General features: G+C 39.3%; 1 protein-coding gene across 1 annotated transcript in view; it reads left to right on the top strand.

Moving 5' to 3' along the window:
* noc2l (NOC2-like nucleolar associated transcriptional repressor) overlaps nt 1-14,171 on the top strand; it is a 35,748-nt gene extending 21,577 nt beyond the window's left edge. Inside the window, exons 15-18 of the mRNA XM_061977030.2 lie at nt 919-1,032; nt 1,199-1,337; nt 5,899-5,985; nt 13,912-14,171. Of these exons, the coding sequence (XP_061833014.1) occupies nt 919-1,032; nt 1,199-1,337; nt 5,899-5,985; nt 13,912-14,045 (474 nt within the window). The 3' untranslated portion in view covers nt 14,046-14,171. The remainder of the gene's footprint in view (nt 1-918; nt 1,033-1,198; nt 1,338-5,898; nt 5,986-13,911) is intronic.
* Nucleotides 14,172-14,415: the final 244 nt, after the last annotated feature.

Genomic DNA, 14,415 nt, shown 5'->3' on the forward strand with positions numbered 1-14,415 from the left:
GGGATGTACGCTCAGGGCGACACATTTACATTTCTGATTCATTTTTACACACTTATGAGTTGCATGAATCCCTGGAGTGTGTGTGTCTTGTCTATCGTCTATCCACAGTGTGAAGGCACTTTTAAGATACTAATCCTCACCACCATGGCATTAAATAAACAACGTTTTTTTTAAGTAGCATTATCACTGGAGGACAAGAGGAAAATGAATGGCTACACACATACTGAACAGGATGACACAAGAAGCTACCCGCTAAAGCTTCATTGTAAAGTAGGAGTGATTGTTCCAGTTGACTATTGATACCTAGTATAGTATTGTGCTGTCTCATGTATCTTGTGTGCTGGTATGACAATAAAGTTCCTTGAATCCTTGATAATAAACGATACTAAAGTGATTAAATCGATAGTTTTCTTCCTTTTCCTATTTCGAAATATGTTTTGGGTTGTTTTTGTCATTGTTTACAAACTCAGGGAGTAAGACTCTTGATACAGGAATGATTTGATGGGCAAAACCCAAATGATGTAAATGGTAGCCAGTAGTTGTTTTTGCTTTTGTTAAGTTATTGTGCACTAGATGCTTTTATTTTGTTAAAAAAAATTGTATGGAGAATTCAATACCTCACATTTTATACATAATCTGATTTAAAAAAATATCAGCACATTCTGAATGTTAATAAAATAAGCGTTATAAAAATGTGTTACTGTGTTTAATTTAGTTACTTGCCAAAAAAACAAAAACATTTTCAGTTCTAGAATCTATTGTCAAAGTATTGGATTGGTAATCAAAATCGTATCAGATCTGAAGACAAAAAATTGGATCGGAATAGGAGGCCAAAAATGTTGATGGGGATATCCCAAGTAAGAAGTGCAAACGTAAATGACATTTTTGCACTCACTGCATGCATTTGCCCTCTGTCAGGTGGCTTGGGAGAAAGAGCTGCAGAATGAGGGGACTCCGCTCAGCAAGTACTACTTGCAGTGGAAGAAGCTGAGGGAGAAGGAGATTCAGTTGGAGATCTCTGGCAAAGAACGGGTAAATATTGGACCGCATCGCACTGGTTATTTAATGCTTTTTATTTACACTTTTTACATTATGACCTCAAATTAATTTGTCAAATAACGAAATGAATGTTTCATTGTGATCAATCATACTACGAAATCAAGCTTGTGTATTGATTGTGCTTTCTGTTTCGGCACAGATGGAAGACCTGAACTTCCCAGCGATCAAACGTAAGAAGATTCAGGAGAAGAAAGCGGAGGACAAGAAAGAGTTTAAGGGTTTGTTTGAGTCAGACTCGGATGATGATGGAGATGACGACACAGGACTCAAAAGAAAAGGTAAGAAGTTTTGTCATTTAAAAAACAACCATCACCCCATTATTGGAAAGAACAATATTCCTCAAATATTGCAGTTAAACTTTTAGTCGAAGCCCTAATTGAGCTCAGCTTCAGCGTTTTTTGTGGCACTTTTTCTCGAACAGCTCTCTGACTTGCTGGCTGCTATACATGTCTTCACTTTTCTTCAATTCTACTACTGCTCATCATTGGTGAACTACTGTTTACATTTGTTTGACAGTTAAGAATGAGGAAAAAAATGTAGCTGTATGAGCCACAGAAGGAGAAAACCTAGTTTTAAAATATATTAATTAAGGCTGTCAAACAATTAAAATATTAATTTGCGATTAATCACATTTTGTTCATAGTTAACTTAAAATTAATCGCGATTAATCGCAGTTAGGTATAATTTTTCATCATTAATAAGTGTACCGTAGACAGATAATTTTCAGGGAGTGGGGGGGCTATCCCAGCTGTAATCTGTGAGATTTCCACTTGAATAAATGCTTCTGATAATCTGTACATTACATGGTGTACAAGTTAATGGTCTTCCAATTGCTGCATGACAATGTTTTAACCTTCACTATTAATTAATAAAATGCCTGCTAATCATTCTGTAATTGAGGACTGGCCCAGAACATGATATAAAATAACTTACACAATATTTCAGCAAGCCAGAAATCTCCAATCCTTTTAGTCACTCTTTCTTTAATAAAAAAGACTGGCAACAAATCTAGCATCTATTTCTGGTGTTATAGATAGTGTCGCACCATGTCAGTGACGAAAAGCGAGCCTGACGTCACACTTGCTTTGCGTTGCTGGAAGCCTTTCTCTCATTAAAAGCGGCCAGTATCATGAACCAAATGTATAGCGTAGCGCTTTTATTTTGAAGCCTGATAAGTGTGTGATTATTTTTGAGAAAGTGTCTTGACATGTATTGATGTCGGATCAACTGTTTGTAAAAAAAAAATGTCTTCTTTCGACATCCTGCCGACTGTGTTTCATTTCTGTTGAGATTTTATGTCATCTTACTTACTAAAGCAGTCACAGTAACAAATATAAATGTTATCACTGCACCTTAACCGTAATCTGAACATGGAAGTGAAGCACCACCCACCTCTTTCAACGCGACAGCGTTTGCTGCAGGGATTTCGCCTCTTCTCACGGCGAAAAATAGTATTTTCTTGTCGGGAGAACAACTTGCCATGGCTTTGAACCTGATATTTCCATAGGGTAGTTTTCTTTTGTCCATTTCTGCTTGCTTGTGGCTTGTCAGTAGCAAGTGAACTGCAGCCAAGTTCCCCCGCTACGGCACGGCCCGAGTGTCAAAAAGGAGGTGTTCGCGTTAATCGCCCGAAAATAGAATGAGTGCTGTTATTAACATTTATAGTTATCGCGTTAATTTTGACAGCCCTAATATTAATATTATAGTAGTTAGGTTATTTGTACACTTGTTTGACAGTTAAAGGGGAACTGTAGTTTTATTGGAATTGTGCCTGTAGTTCACAAGCATTATGAGAGACAAGAAAACTGAAAGTGGTTTTCTGAAGTGTTCCTGAGCCCATGTGGTGATATCGTTTACACATTGATGTCGCTTTTTGATGCAGTATCGCCTGAGGGATCGAAGATCTGTAATATCATCGCTTACATGCAGTATTTTCTCCAGATTCCCTGAACCTTTTGATGACATTACGGACCATATATGGTGACATCCCTAAATTCCTTGCAATAGCTCGTTAAGAAATGTTGTTCTTAAACTGTTCGACAATTTGCTCATGCATTTGTTGACAAAGTGGTGACCCTCGCCCCATCCTTGTTTGTGAATGACTGAGCATTTCATGGAAGCTGCTTTTATACTCAATCATGGCACCCACCTGTTCCCAATTGGCCTGTTCACTTGTGGGATGTTCCAAATAAGTGTTTGATAAGCATTCCTCAACTTTCTCTTGTTTGCCACTAGTGCCAGCTTTTTTGAAACATGTTCCAAATGAGCCATTATCTACACAACAAAGTTTTCCAGTTTGAACGTTAAGTATCTTGTCTTTGCAGTCTATTCAATTGAATATAAATTGAAAAGGAGTTGCAAATCATTGTATTTTGTTTTTATTTACGATTTACACAACGTGCCAACTTCACTGGTTTTGGGGTTTGTAATATATCACTATATTGATGATTAAATGGGTTATAATTCCATGACAGTTTTGCAGCAGCACATGTGCGTACAAGCTGTCCGGTTTTGGTGTGCAGAGTGATTGCTCTGTGCAGTGTTCTCCATGCTGTACATGGTACCTTTGATTTTGCCACAATACGCTGCTTCTTAAGTGGAGTTGTTGTTGCGGTCTTGTTCACCTTGTAAAGAGTCATTTCCCCAACTTGGCTTGATGCTGTTTCAGATGCTGGAATAAGTTTGTTGTGCTGCTGCCTTTTTTTTTTTTTAACAAATCTTTTCAGCATGCAGTCACTTGTTCCACGCTTGTTGCCGCAAATCTAAAGCACTGGCAACACTTTTCTCTGGAACAAACGTCTCGCTCTCGTTTGCCTTAGCATTAGCCATGTTTTGCTTGGCTTGTGGATCTCCACTAAGAAAGTAAGGGGGCAGGTGAGAGCTACGGAAGCTCATGGGGGCAAAAAAATATGCCGTAGCAAGAGCAGAAAAACATAGATTTTTAATCTTTTAAATCATCTGCAACATGTCTGTTGAATGTAAAATGAGTTAGAATGCATTAAAAAACATATATGTGTTTGTCTTACATAAGGATCGGGAATGATGGGCAAGATTTTAAAAAAAAAAAAAAAAAAAAAAAAAGAACAGTTCCTCTTTAAGAAAGAGGAAAAATTAGATGAATGAAAAAAGAAAAAATAGTTTTAAGATATTAAAATTGTTATATTGTAATAGTAGGTTTATTTTTTGCTAATATTAACGTGTTAGATGTCAGCCATGGTGAGCATCCTGGACTAGATTGTGTTCAATCTCTATGGTTTGACAGGTGCCGCAATCAGTGAGCATGTATTAGTCGTGTTGGCCTCCAGGGGGCGGTGTTTCGCTACTTCTTGATCCTCAGAGAAGAAGTTTCAGAAGTGATGACACCTCAAGTCTGGTTACTGTCCTCAAGTCTGTGTAATTGACATACTTATTTCTTAAAAAGTAGTTTCATTTAAAATCAATCAAGCTGTAAATATTCACCTTTAACTATCTTTCAATGTAAAGCACGTCTTTATTGAGTAGACCGAAATGTGTCATTAGATTCTTGTGCCGTTTTTAGAGCTTTGTCCTTTCTTGGGTGGGTGGGGGTCACCCACAGGTCACGGGCAGCTACAGCCTGGTTTTTACAGCTCTACACCAGGAAGCGTTCCAAGAAAGGGGGAAAAATCCCTCCGCAAGGTCACAGAGGAAAAGACGAGAAGGCGGCAGGGATTTTTTTTCCTTTTAATGCATCTGGACCTCATTGTCTGGAGAGTCCCCGCAAACGCACGTGCAGCTGCTTCTCACTTGCCTGTCAGCCTCCCCCTCCTCCCTTTGGTTGGTCTTTCCTCCACCCAGTACAAACACAAACTGACCTCCGTCGACAGGAAGTACGGGCTTGGGGTCCCTGCGGGAGTTCCTAATTCAAACCAGAGCGGTGGAACAGCCAGAGGTGGCGGCTTCCTCTCTTGCTTTCATTGGAGCACACACACACACACATACACACAGTTGGAGATGACGGCACAGTAATGCAAACCTTGTTGTCCAGTTTTCAGGCTTCAGCAGCTTTGTTGACATATTCAGCCGTGGAAAGAGGCGGAGCTGCTAATGATGGTGTGTGTGTGGGGGGGGGGGTTAAATAATTCGGCAGGTAATTTTTGGTCAACCTTCAAGGTAGAGTTCAAATCTGCCAGATGAGAGCGCAAACATTGTTGAATTTAGGTAGCGAAAGAAACGTGTGATATTTTTATCCATGTTGTTTATAAGTGTGTACTTGAGGTGTGCAATGGAGCAGACAAGAGGAAACTGCTCTGTGTGTGTGTCTGTGCGTGTGTGTGTGTGTGTGTGTGTGTGTGTGTGTGTGTGTGTGTGTGTGTGTGTGCGTGTGTGTGTGTGTGTGTGTGTGTGTCTTGTCTACGCCCACAGCCTCTCATCACACCTCAACTTCAAAGCCTGTGGACCCCCGTTGTCCCTTTGGCTAGTCTACACACACACACACACACACACACACACACGCACACACAAGTGAGAGCGCCTCCATCAAACCTGCCTGCAATCTCCATTTTGCTATATTTAGGCCCAGAGCCGAAGACGTCTGAAATTGCCAGTAGTAAACTGTCACGGGTGTTTGTGCGGCGGCGGCGTCTGTAATCGACTTTGGGTTCCATCTCGGGGGTGAGGGAGTGGGGGGTGCGGTGGAGGAGCGGGAGTGGGGACACACACACTTTTGAGCTGCCTGTGATGATGCCTGGCCCATATAGAGGTGTCTCCAAAGAACATCAGACGGGCAGCAACACAAACTTGGGAAAGTCTTGAGAAAAAAAAGAGCTGGGTTTCTTCCGGCTTGTAATTTTTTTTTTTTTTTTTTCTCTCCTTTTTTAGATAAAAAGGGTGGCCAAGGTTCAGATGATGATGATGATGATGATGATGATGAAGACCTGTCTGACATGAGTGATGATGGCGACTCAGGTTGGTGAAAAAATATCAACGCTTATAAAAGTTATATTTTGAGGTAATCAGTTATAATTTTTCTTTGAAAAAAATTTATAAATAAAAAAAGATAGCATTACATAAACAAGTATAAGTTTTGTCAATATTTAATTATTAATTTAAATAACCAAAAATGTGTGTTCATCCCAAATCACCTAAACTTGGTATCCTTAAAATGTTTGCACATTTTGGTTAGAAAGCACCTTTCCTTTTTCACAATGTGTTGAAATCTTTAGATGTTACTTATTCATGGCAACATCATGTATGATAAGAAAGGCGACTTGTCCATGGTGTACCCCGCCTTCCGCCCGAATGCAGCTGGGATAGGCTCCAGCAGACCCTGCGACCCTGAGAGGGACAAGCAGTAGAAAATGGATGATGAGAAAAAGCACAATGCGTAGAGCGATCACTAAAGTGGTTGCTCTGCACACCGCCAAGATGTGTGAATGAAAAAGGCTGCGTTTATTTTATCCACTCAATGAAACAAAGTTGCACACTTTGGTTAGAAAACACCTTTCCTTTTTCACAATGTGTTGAAATCTTTAGATGTTACTTATTCATGGCAACATCTGCTTCCCAAAACTAATTGTATTTTATTTCCTTATGTCTGGCGGCCATGTTCTTTTTTCCAGTAGTGGCAATATATTGCAATAGTTTTCCTACCAATTCAATATAGATTTTTAATGTCTTAATATTTGTTTAAGTCATATTTTGGGCCGATTTTACCTCAAAGACAACTTTGAGCGCTTCTGCTCTGCAAAGAGTCGCTGTACTGCTCCCTCGCTGTGTGGGGTTACTGGTGAGAGAGGCAGTACAAGAAGTCAGCAAGAGTGGGCAGTTAATACTTTTTTGTTTTTTACATTTAAGTGTCAAGAACTGTGATCCACTTTCTGTACAAGTGCGATAAATTGAAATGGATCATTTAAATAGCTTTTTTTTTTTTTTTTTTAATTTATTTTTACAATTTACTGTCATCTAGTGTAACGTATTTTTCTGACTATAGGGTGCACTTAAATGTTAGCATTTTCTCAAAAATCTACAATTCATCTTACAACCCGGTGCGCCTAAAGTATGTATTTATTCTGGTTGTGCTGACTGACCTCAGAGCAATATTATTTGGTACATGGTTTAATAAGTGTGACCAGTAGTTGGCAGTCACACATAAGAAATACGTATGCACTGCAGGATTATGCCTGTTCAATAAATGATGCTAGCACCTACCTGTAAACAAGCAACACCAAAACTATGATGTTTCATTGGCAATATGGAACATTACACACGGCGCTCTTAAATCTGTCAAAATATTTTAGTAGGACTTTGGCAAGCTACAAAGCCACAGCGCTTGATTGATTGTCGGTGCATTACGGCTACCGTAGACGTACAGTACTTCAACGTACATTATGTTGAAGCATTACATTATAATGTGTGTATAAGGACCCCACAATGGCATATTAGAGGAGACAAGGAGACATATTATCTGGTGTTTTGTTTCGCCTTATTATGCAAAACCAACTTTTCTTACCTATTGGTACCTACTGATGTGTATTTGGTACCTGCATAATTTTAAAAAATGTGCGCGCGTCCGCCATTGTAGTCCACACTGTAGTGAAAAAGCTCCTTCTTTTACTTTTTCTTGTTGTAGGGCATTCACCCTCCGCTGTTGCGTACAGTTCTAACTTATATCTGTCACTAGACTCGTAATGGAAGCGCTAAAATCTACCGGTACAACAAAGATGACGGGGAGAAGACACTGTCAAAGTGGAGCCACGTAAATAAGACAGTCCATAAAACGTCATATCCTAAAGAGACGGTCAGAAAGCAGCCGGAGTCTTCAGTACGGCCCGCGAGACATCACAAGTTTAACAAAAAGATTGGGTGGTGTTTTTTAAATTGATCCCTCTGCAAATCAGGTTGATATGAAATCAGGTAATTTTTGCCGCTCTCATGTAGAGGTCAATGGAATCACTAGTTAAGGACCACAAGTTTTTGTTTATTTTTATTAGTAAATAGAGCACAGCATCAATTTATATGTCCCAATCCAAACAACTTTCCCAACTCAGGAAATTAATTACCGGTACTACCAAATTAACTACTACCAACAAATAAAGTCAACATACGGTCTGACATAAAACACATCCTGCTCATTGAATACTGTTGACATTATAAAACATGTATATATAATTTAAAATTACACATATATAAATACATTTGAGTGCATGATGGGTAGTATATGCAAAACACTCCCTCCACACTTGGCACATTTTAGCTGCTTAATATTTCTGATCGATTACAAAACTTTAAGGAAGTTGTCAGGAAAGTAAACAAGGTAGGATTCGAACTTTCACATACTCTTAATATTCAATGTTTTATCGTGTATACTTCATATTGCATTGTAGTCAGTCTGGTGGGAGGAGGTGTTGCTAAAGTTGGAGGAGTTGAAGTTATGTGTTGTTGGTCAGTCTGTTGTAGGTTGCTCTAATCAATACAAACTGAAGTGTTATTTTGGTACAAATGATTGTTGCGTCACAATCAACGCTCTGTTGTGTGGCAAAAAAAAAAGGTGTCGTAATGCGTCTTTATCGCAGTTTGTATTGTATTTTACCATGTAGGCCAGGGCAATAGATACATTTTTTTCTCCTTTTGCTCTGGCATACTTTTTGTCCCTCAGGAGCTTCTGTAGCTTGCGCCGTCCCCTTACTTCCTTACTTTGGTTTTGCGGCAACAGGTGTAAAACAAATGACTGCATAATGCAAAGTTTGTTTCAAAAAGGCATTCGCACAACAAACTTGTTTCAGCATCTGAAACCAAAGCCTCGTCCATGGTGTACTCGCCTTCCGCCCGAATGCAGCTGGGATGGTCTCCAGCAGACCTTGCGACCCCGAGAGGGACAATGAGTAGAAGGTGGATGGATAGATGGATGGATGGATAATGAGAAAAAAGCACAATGCGTAGAGCGATCACTAAAGCAGATGCTCTGCACTCGCCAAGATGTGTGAATGAAAAAGGCTGCGTTTACTTTATCCACTTACTGAAACAAACTTTAGTCCTCTCAATGTTTTACTTCATTATTTATTTGGATACAATGTATAATATTACACTTTATTTACTGAAGTATGTTATTCAAGACCGACATCTCACAAAGAACTTGCATACATTTTGCAGGTAACTTACTTAGATACCTCTTACATAGAGCCTACATACATCTTACACACAACTTATATCTTACATACAGCTTAGATACACCTTGTATACATCACGCATACAATTTAGGTTCAGCTGACATACAACATAGTTATATCTTACATGCATCTTGCATACAACTTACATATTACATACAGCTTAGATACATCTTAGATACACCTTGTATACATCACACACACAATTTAGATTCAACTGTCATACAACATAGCTATATCTTACATGCATCTTGCATACAACTTAAATACAGCTGACATAAATCGTAGATACATCTTACATAAACAGGGTTTCCCCTATACTGCCAAGATACCTGTGGCGGTGGGGGTGTGGTTATCCTGACATCTCGAGTAATTTGCTATGATAATATGATTTTCTTTATAAAGGCTTTAGTATTTTTTATAATGATCAGTTTGCCATATTTTCAATTGTTGCTGCTTTTTGTACACTGTTCTTTGTTGTACTTTGTACAGACTAGGGTTGTCCCAATACCAATTATTTAGTACCGGTACCAAAATGTATATTGATACTTTTCCAAATAAAGGGCATTACGAAAAATTTCAATATTGGCTTTATTTAAACCGACTATCTTACACTACATTTAACACTCACAGTTAAAGAACAATTTTATAAGGTTAATATATAAATTACAAGGCATTGAAATGGCATCGACCCTGAAGCGAACGTCTTCCCTGTGCTCCTCGACTACAGTGTGCACCGGACTGAACAGCAGGACCGGTGTAACGACTACATTATTACCTGTCACTTTTTATAACTCCTTGTGCAGCTCTGAATGCTTATTATTTAAATGTTTACTTAAGTTTGAAGCAAAGGTGGCACAATCATTGGTACTTTAACTTTAATACTAATCGCCACATTTGGCAAGGCGTGTTTTAAAGCAGCTGTTGTGAGAGTAGCGTATGTGTTTGTGTGCTCCTTAAAGGGGAACGTTATCACAATTTCAGAAGGGTTAAAACCATTAAAAATCAGTTCCCAGTGGCTTATTTTATTTTTCGAAGTTTTTTTCAAAATTTTACCCATCACGCAATATCCCTAAAAAAAAGCTTCAACGTGCCTGATTTTAACCATCGTTATAAACACCCGTCCATTTTCCTGTGACGTCACACAGCGATGCCAATACAAACAAACATGGCGGATAGAACAGCAAGGTATAGCGACATTAGCTCGGATTCAGACTCGGATTTCAGCGGATTAAGCAATTCAACAGATTACGCAGGTATTGAAACGGATGCTTGTAGTGTGGAGGCAGGTAGCGAAAACGAAATTGAAGAAGAAACTGAAGCTATTGAGCCATATCGGTTTGAACCGTATGCAAGCGAAACCGACGAAAACGACACGACAGTCAGCGACACGGGAGAAAGTGAGGACGAATTCGGCGATCGCCTTCTAACCAACGATTGGTATGTGTTTGTTTGGCATTAAAGGAAACTAACAACTATGAACTAGGTTTACAGCATATGAAATACATTTGGCAACAACATGCTTGAGAGTGCAGACAGCCCAGTTTTCATCAATTAATATATTCTGTAGAAATACCCTCATCCGCTCTCTTTTCCTGAAAGCTGATCTGTCCAGTTGGAAATGCATCTGCTTTGAGTGTCGCAGGATATCCACACATTCTTGCCATCTCTGTCGTAGCATAGCTTTCGTCGGTAACGTGTGCGGAACAAACGTTCAATTTCTTACAACTTTCGCATCTTTGGGCCACTGGTGCAACTTGAATCCGTCCCTGTTCGTGTTGTTACACCCTCCGACAACACACCGACGAGGCATGATGTCTCCAAGGTACGGAAAACAGTCGAAAAAACGGAAAATAACAGAGCTGATTTGACTCGGTGTTTGTAATGTGTTTGAGAAAATGGCGGATTGCTTCCCGATGTGACGTCACGTTGTGACGTCATCGCTCCGAGAGCGAATAATAGAAAGGCGTTTAATTCGCCAAAATTCACCCATTTAGAGTTCGGAAATCGGTTAAAAAAATATATGGTCTTTTTTCTGCAACATCAAGGTATATATTGACGCTTACATAGGGTTGGTGATAATGTTCCCCTTTAAAGAATGGCAGTATATGGGGTGAGTGGCGTGAGTAAGTGAGTGGGCAAGTTAGGAGAGGGAGCGCTAGCATGTGCAGGAGTGTTAATAGCATGGTGGAAGTCCGGTTGTGCCCTGTTGAAATTATAAATAAAGTGACCAAGTTGTAACTAATCGACGGCCTCGTCATTCCAACCAAAGAGTGGAGCTATATGGACCTATTGTGAAGTGAAAGGTCTCCCCTGCTCTCCTCGACCACTGTCTGGGAGCCGATAAGCAGGAAAGGTGTAAATCAGTACTTGCAACGCGGTGCCTCCCTGTTTAAAGCATCACCATTATTGTTAGTTTTTAAGCCCAAATACCTCCATATTGCTTCTCACGCACCCTCTTTATTAACCATTAATTTTGTAGTTTTTTGCCATTTTTCCTCTCCAGGATGTTATTACTTGTATGCACTTTGTGTGTGCGTTTTGACACACTCAACATCATGCGCCTCGGCTTTGTAGTCACCGCCGTGAACCAGCACTCAGATGAAAGAGGAGTACCGATACTTTTCAAAGGTGCTATAGTACCTATTTCAATCGATTAATACCGCGATACTTTATTACTTTATTTATACCGTACAACCCTATTACAGACTTTCAATTACTTTTTTAAAAAACTAACTAGCAATAAATCTAGCATCTTCTTCTGGTATTATAAAATGTACTCTTGTTTAGAGACTCTTAACCTCTGTCCCTCGATGTCCCTGGCGAAACAGGTGAGCTGCAGCGAGCATGACGCCACACTTGCTTGGCGCTGTTGCTCTATTTGGATTTTCTCTTTTTAAAAGCAGCCACTGTCCTCTTAATATTTGCACATTTTGTAGATGGCCGGCCGCAGGTTTACCTACAATATATATAAAATGTACGTCCATATCGCAGACATGCTGACAACGCTGTAGACAGTCAGAATGGCGTGCGTTTTGTTTACATCCGGTTTCGGTTGGGCGGTTTTCGGTGATCAAAGTATTTTTTCGTTGGTCATGTTTTCAGTACTTCCCTTGTCAATAGTGTGCAAATAATAGGCTATATATATCAAGTCATACTGTAACGACCAGCTAATGTCAATGTTTTATGTTGGTGTGGTTTGGATTTGATGTCAGTTTTTCCCATGTTTGCAAACACACCGAAGTGACGAAGTGTTGTGTGCACGGAGAAGCGCGGACTCAGGAGACCAAAGTGTTTGCACGGGAGATAAAACCTGTTGGAATTGTGCTGTTTGTTATAAGATTGGTGATAAAAGTTACAAATAGCGTCGGACTTTGTGATTTTTCTGGGGGCTACCATATATTATGTTACTTTAATTTGTTTTCAAGTAAAAAAAATTAAATGTGTGGTGGTAATGAAAATGCTATGGCGGCGTGCCACATTCAATTATATTAAGGGGAAACCCTGTATACATCTTGCATACAACTTGCTTACAACTGACATACTACATAGAAACAACTTACATACAACTTACACACATCCTTTATACAAATCCATACAACATAGATACATCTAGCATACAACCAACATACATCTTACATACATCTTACAACTTACATACATCTTACACCTTAAATACATCTTGCATACGTCTTACATGTCTTGCATACATCTTGCATACGTCTTACATGTCTTGCATACATCTTGCATACGTCTTACATGTCTTGCATACGTCTTACATGTCTTGCATACATCTTACATACATCATACATACATTTTGAATGCAACTTACATACATACTTCTTACTTAGAGCTTAGATACAGCCTACAGGCATCTTACATGCAATTTACTTACATCTTAGATACATCTTGTATACATCATTCATAAAATTTAGATACAGCTGACATACAACGTAGCTACATCTTACATGCATCTTGCATACAACTGACATACAACGTACCAGGTAGATACATCTTACATACATCTTGCATACGACTTGCATACAACTTACATACATCTAACATACACCTTGCATACAACGGACATACAACGTAGATACATACAACTTACATACATCTTAAATCTTGCAAACATGTTACAACTAACATACATCTTACATCTTAAATACGTCTTGCATACATCTTACAAAGTGCATACATTTTGCATGCATCTTACATACAGTACTTCCTACATACAGGTTACATACAGCCCACATACATCTTACATACAACTTATATTTTACATGCAACTTACATACAGCTAAGATACATCTTGCATATAACTTGGATACAGCTGACATACAACTAACATACAACGTAGCTACATCTTACATACATGTTCGTAAAGTTAAAATGATGATGATCCTCTGGCCAAATGTTGAGATATTGTACATTTTATTTGTAAAACGAGTTTATCTACGCTAGAAAGGTGAAGGTGACACAAACTTGAAGTGAAACTTGTTATTTTGATATGTGAAATGAGTCATACTCTATACATGCATATGCAATGTTGAAGATGTATACTTAATTATAATGTTGGAGATTTTGCTCTAACCTTTGAAATGTTGCAATCATACAAAACTATCACTGTCCAAATACTTGTGGTCAGGTTGGAAGCACCTTCATTTTTATGATTTATGAAATGACATTCGAAAAATGCTAACCTACCGTATATCATATTGTTTTCTAGATGATGATGAGGAGGAGCTAGGAGACGAGATGGCGTCCAAGGCTCCCCAGCCGCTGTCGTCCTCTGATCTGATGAAACTTGCAGAAGGAAACGAGGATTTGGTGGAGGACTTGGAGCTGTCTGACGATGATTGAGACTCATTCATTCATTTGTTCACACCTGAAATGCAATATGCACATTGAGTATTGACTTGTCATTCAGTACAATTTAAGTTCCACATTCGACTGCCTTTTTATGAAACATCAAAGACCAAAAAACAATCCACTTTGTCTGTTGTTGCTTTTTTTCCACGATGCTAATTCATGCACCTGTAGGCCCCCTCAGGCTTTGTTTGTGAGGATGGCCAGCATGCGCTGCTAACAACTTCACTGAAACTGGCTGAGCCAGGCTGGGCCGGGCCAAGAGGAGAAGAGGCGGGTGTTGAGGCCTGAGGCGGCAGAGGCGTGCCAGCCTGGCAGGGTGGCGTCTGATGCTGTGCCAAGACGCTCAACCCAGGTGGTAGAG

This window comes from Nerophis lumbriciformis, linkage group LG01 (assembly GCF_033978685.3).
Source record: "Nerophis lumbriciformis linkage group LG01, RoL_Nlum_v2.1, whole genome shotgun sequence".
Classification (NCBI taxonomy): domain Eukaryota; kingdom Metazoa; phylum Chordata; class Actinopteri; order Syngnathiformes; family Syngnathidae; genus Nerophis; species Nerophis lumbriciformis.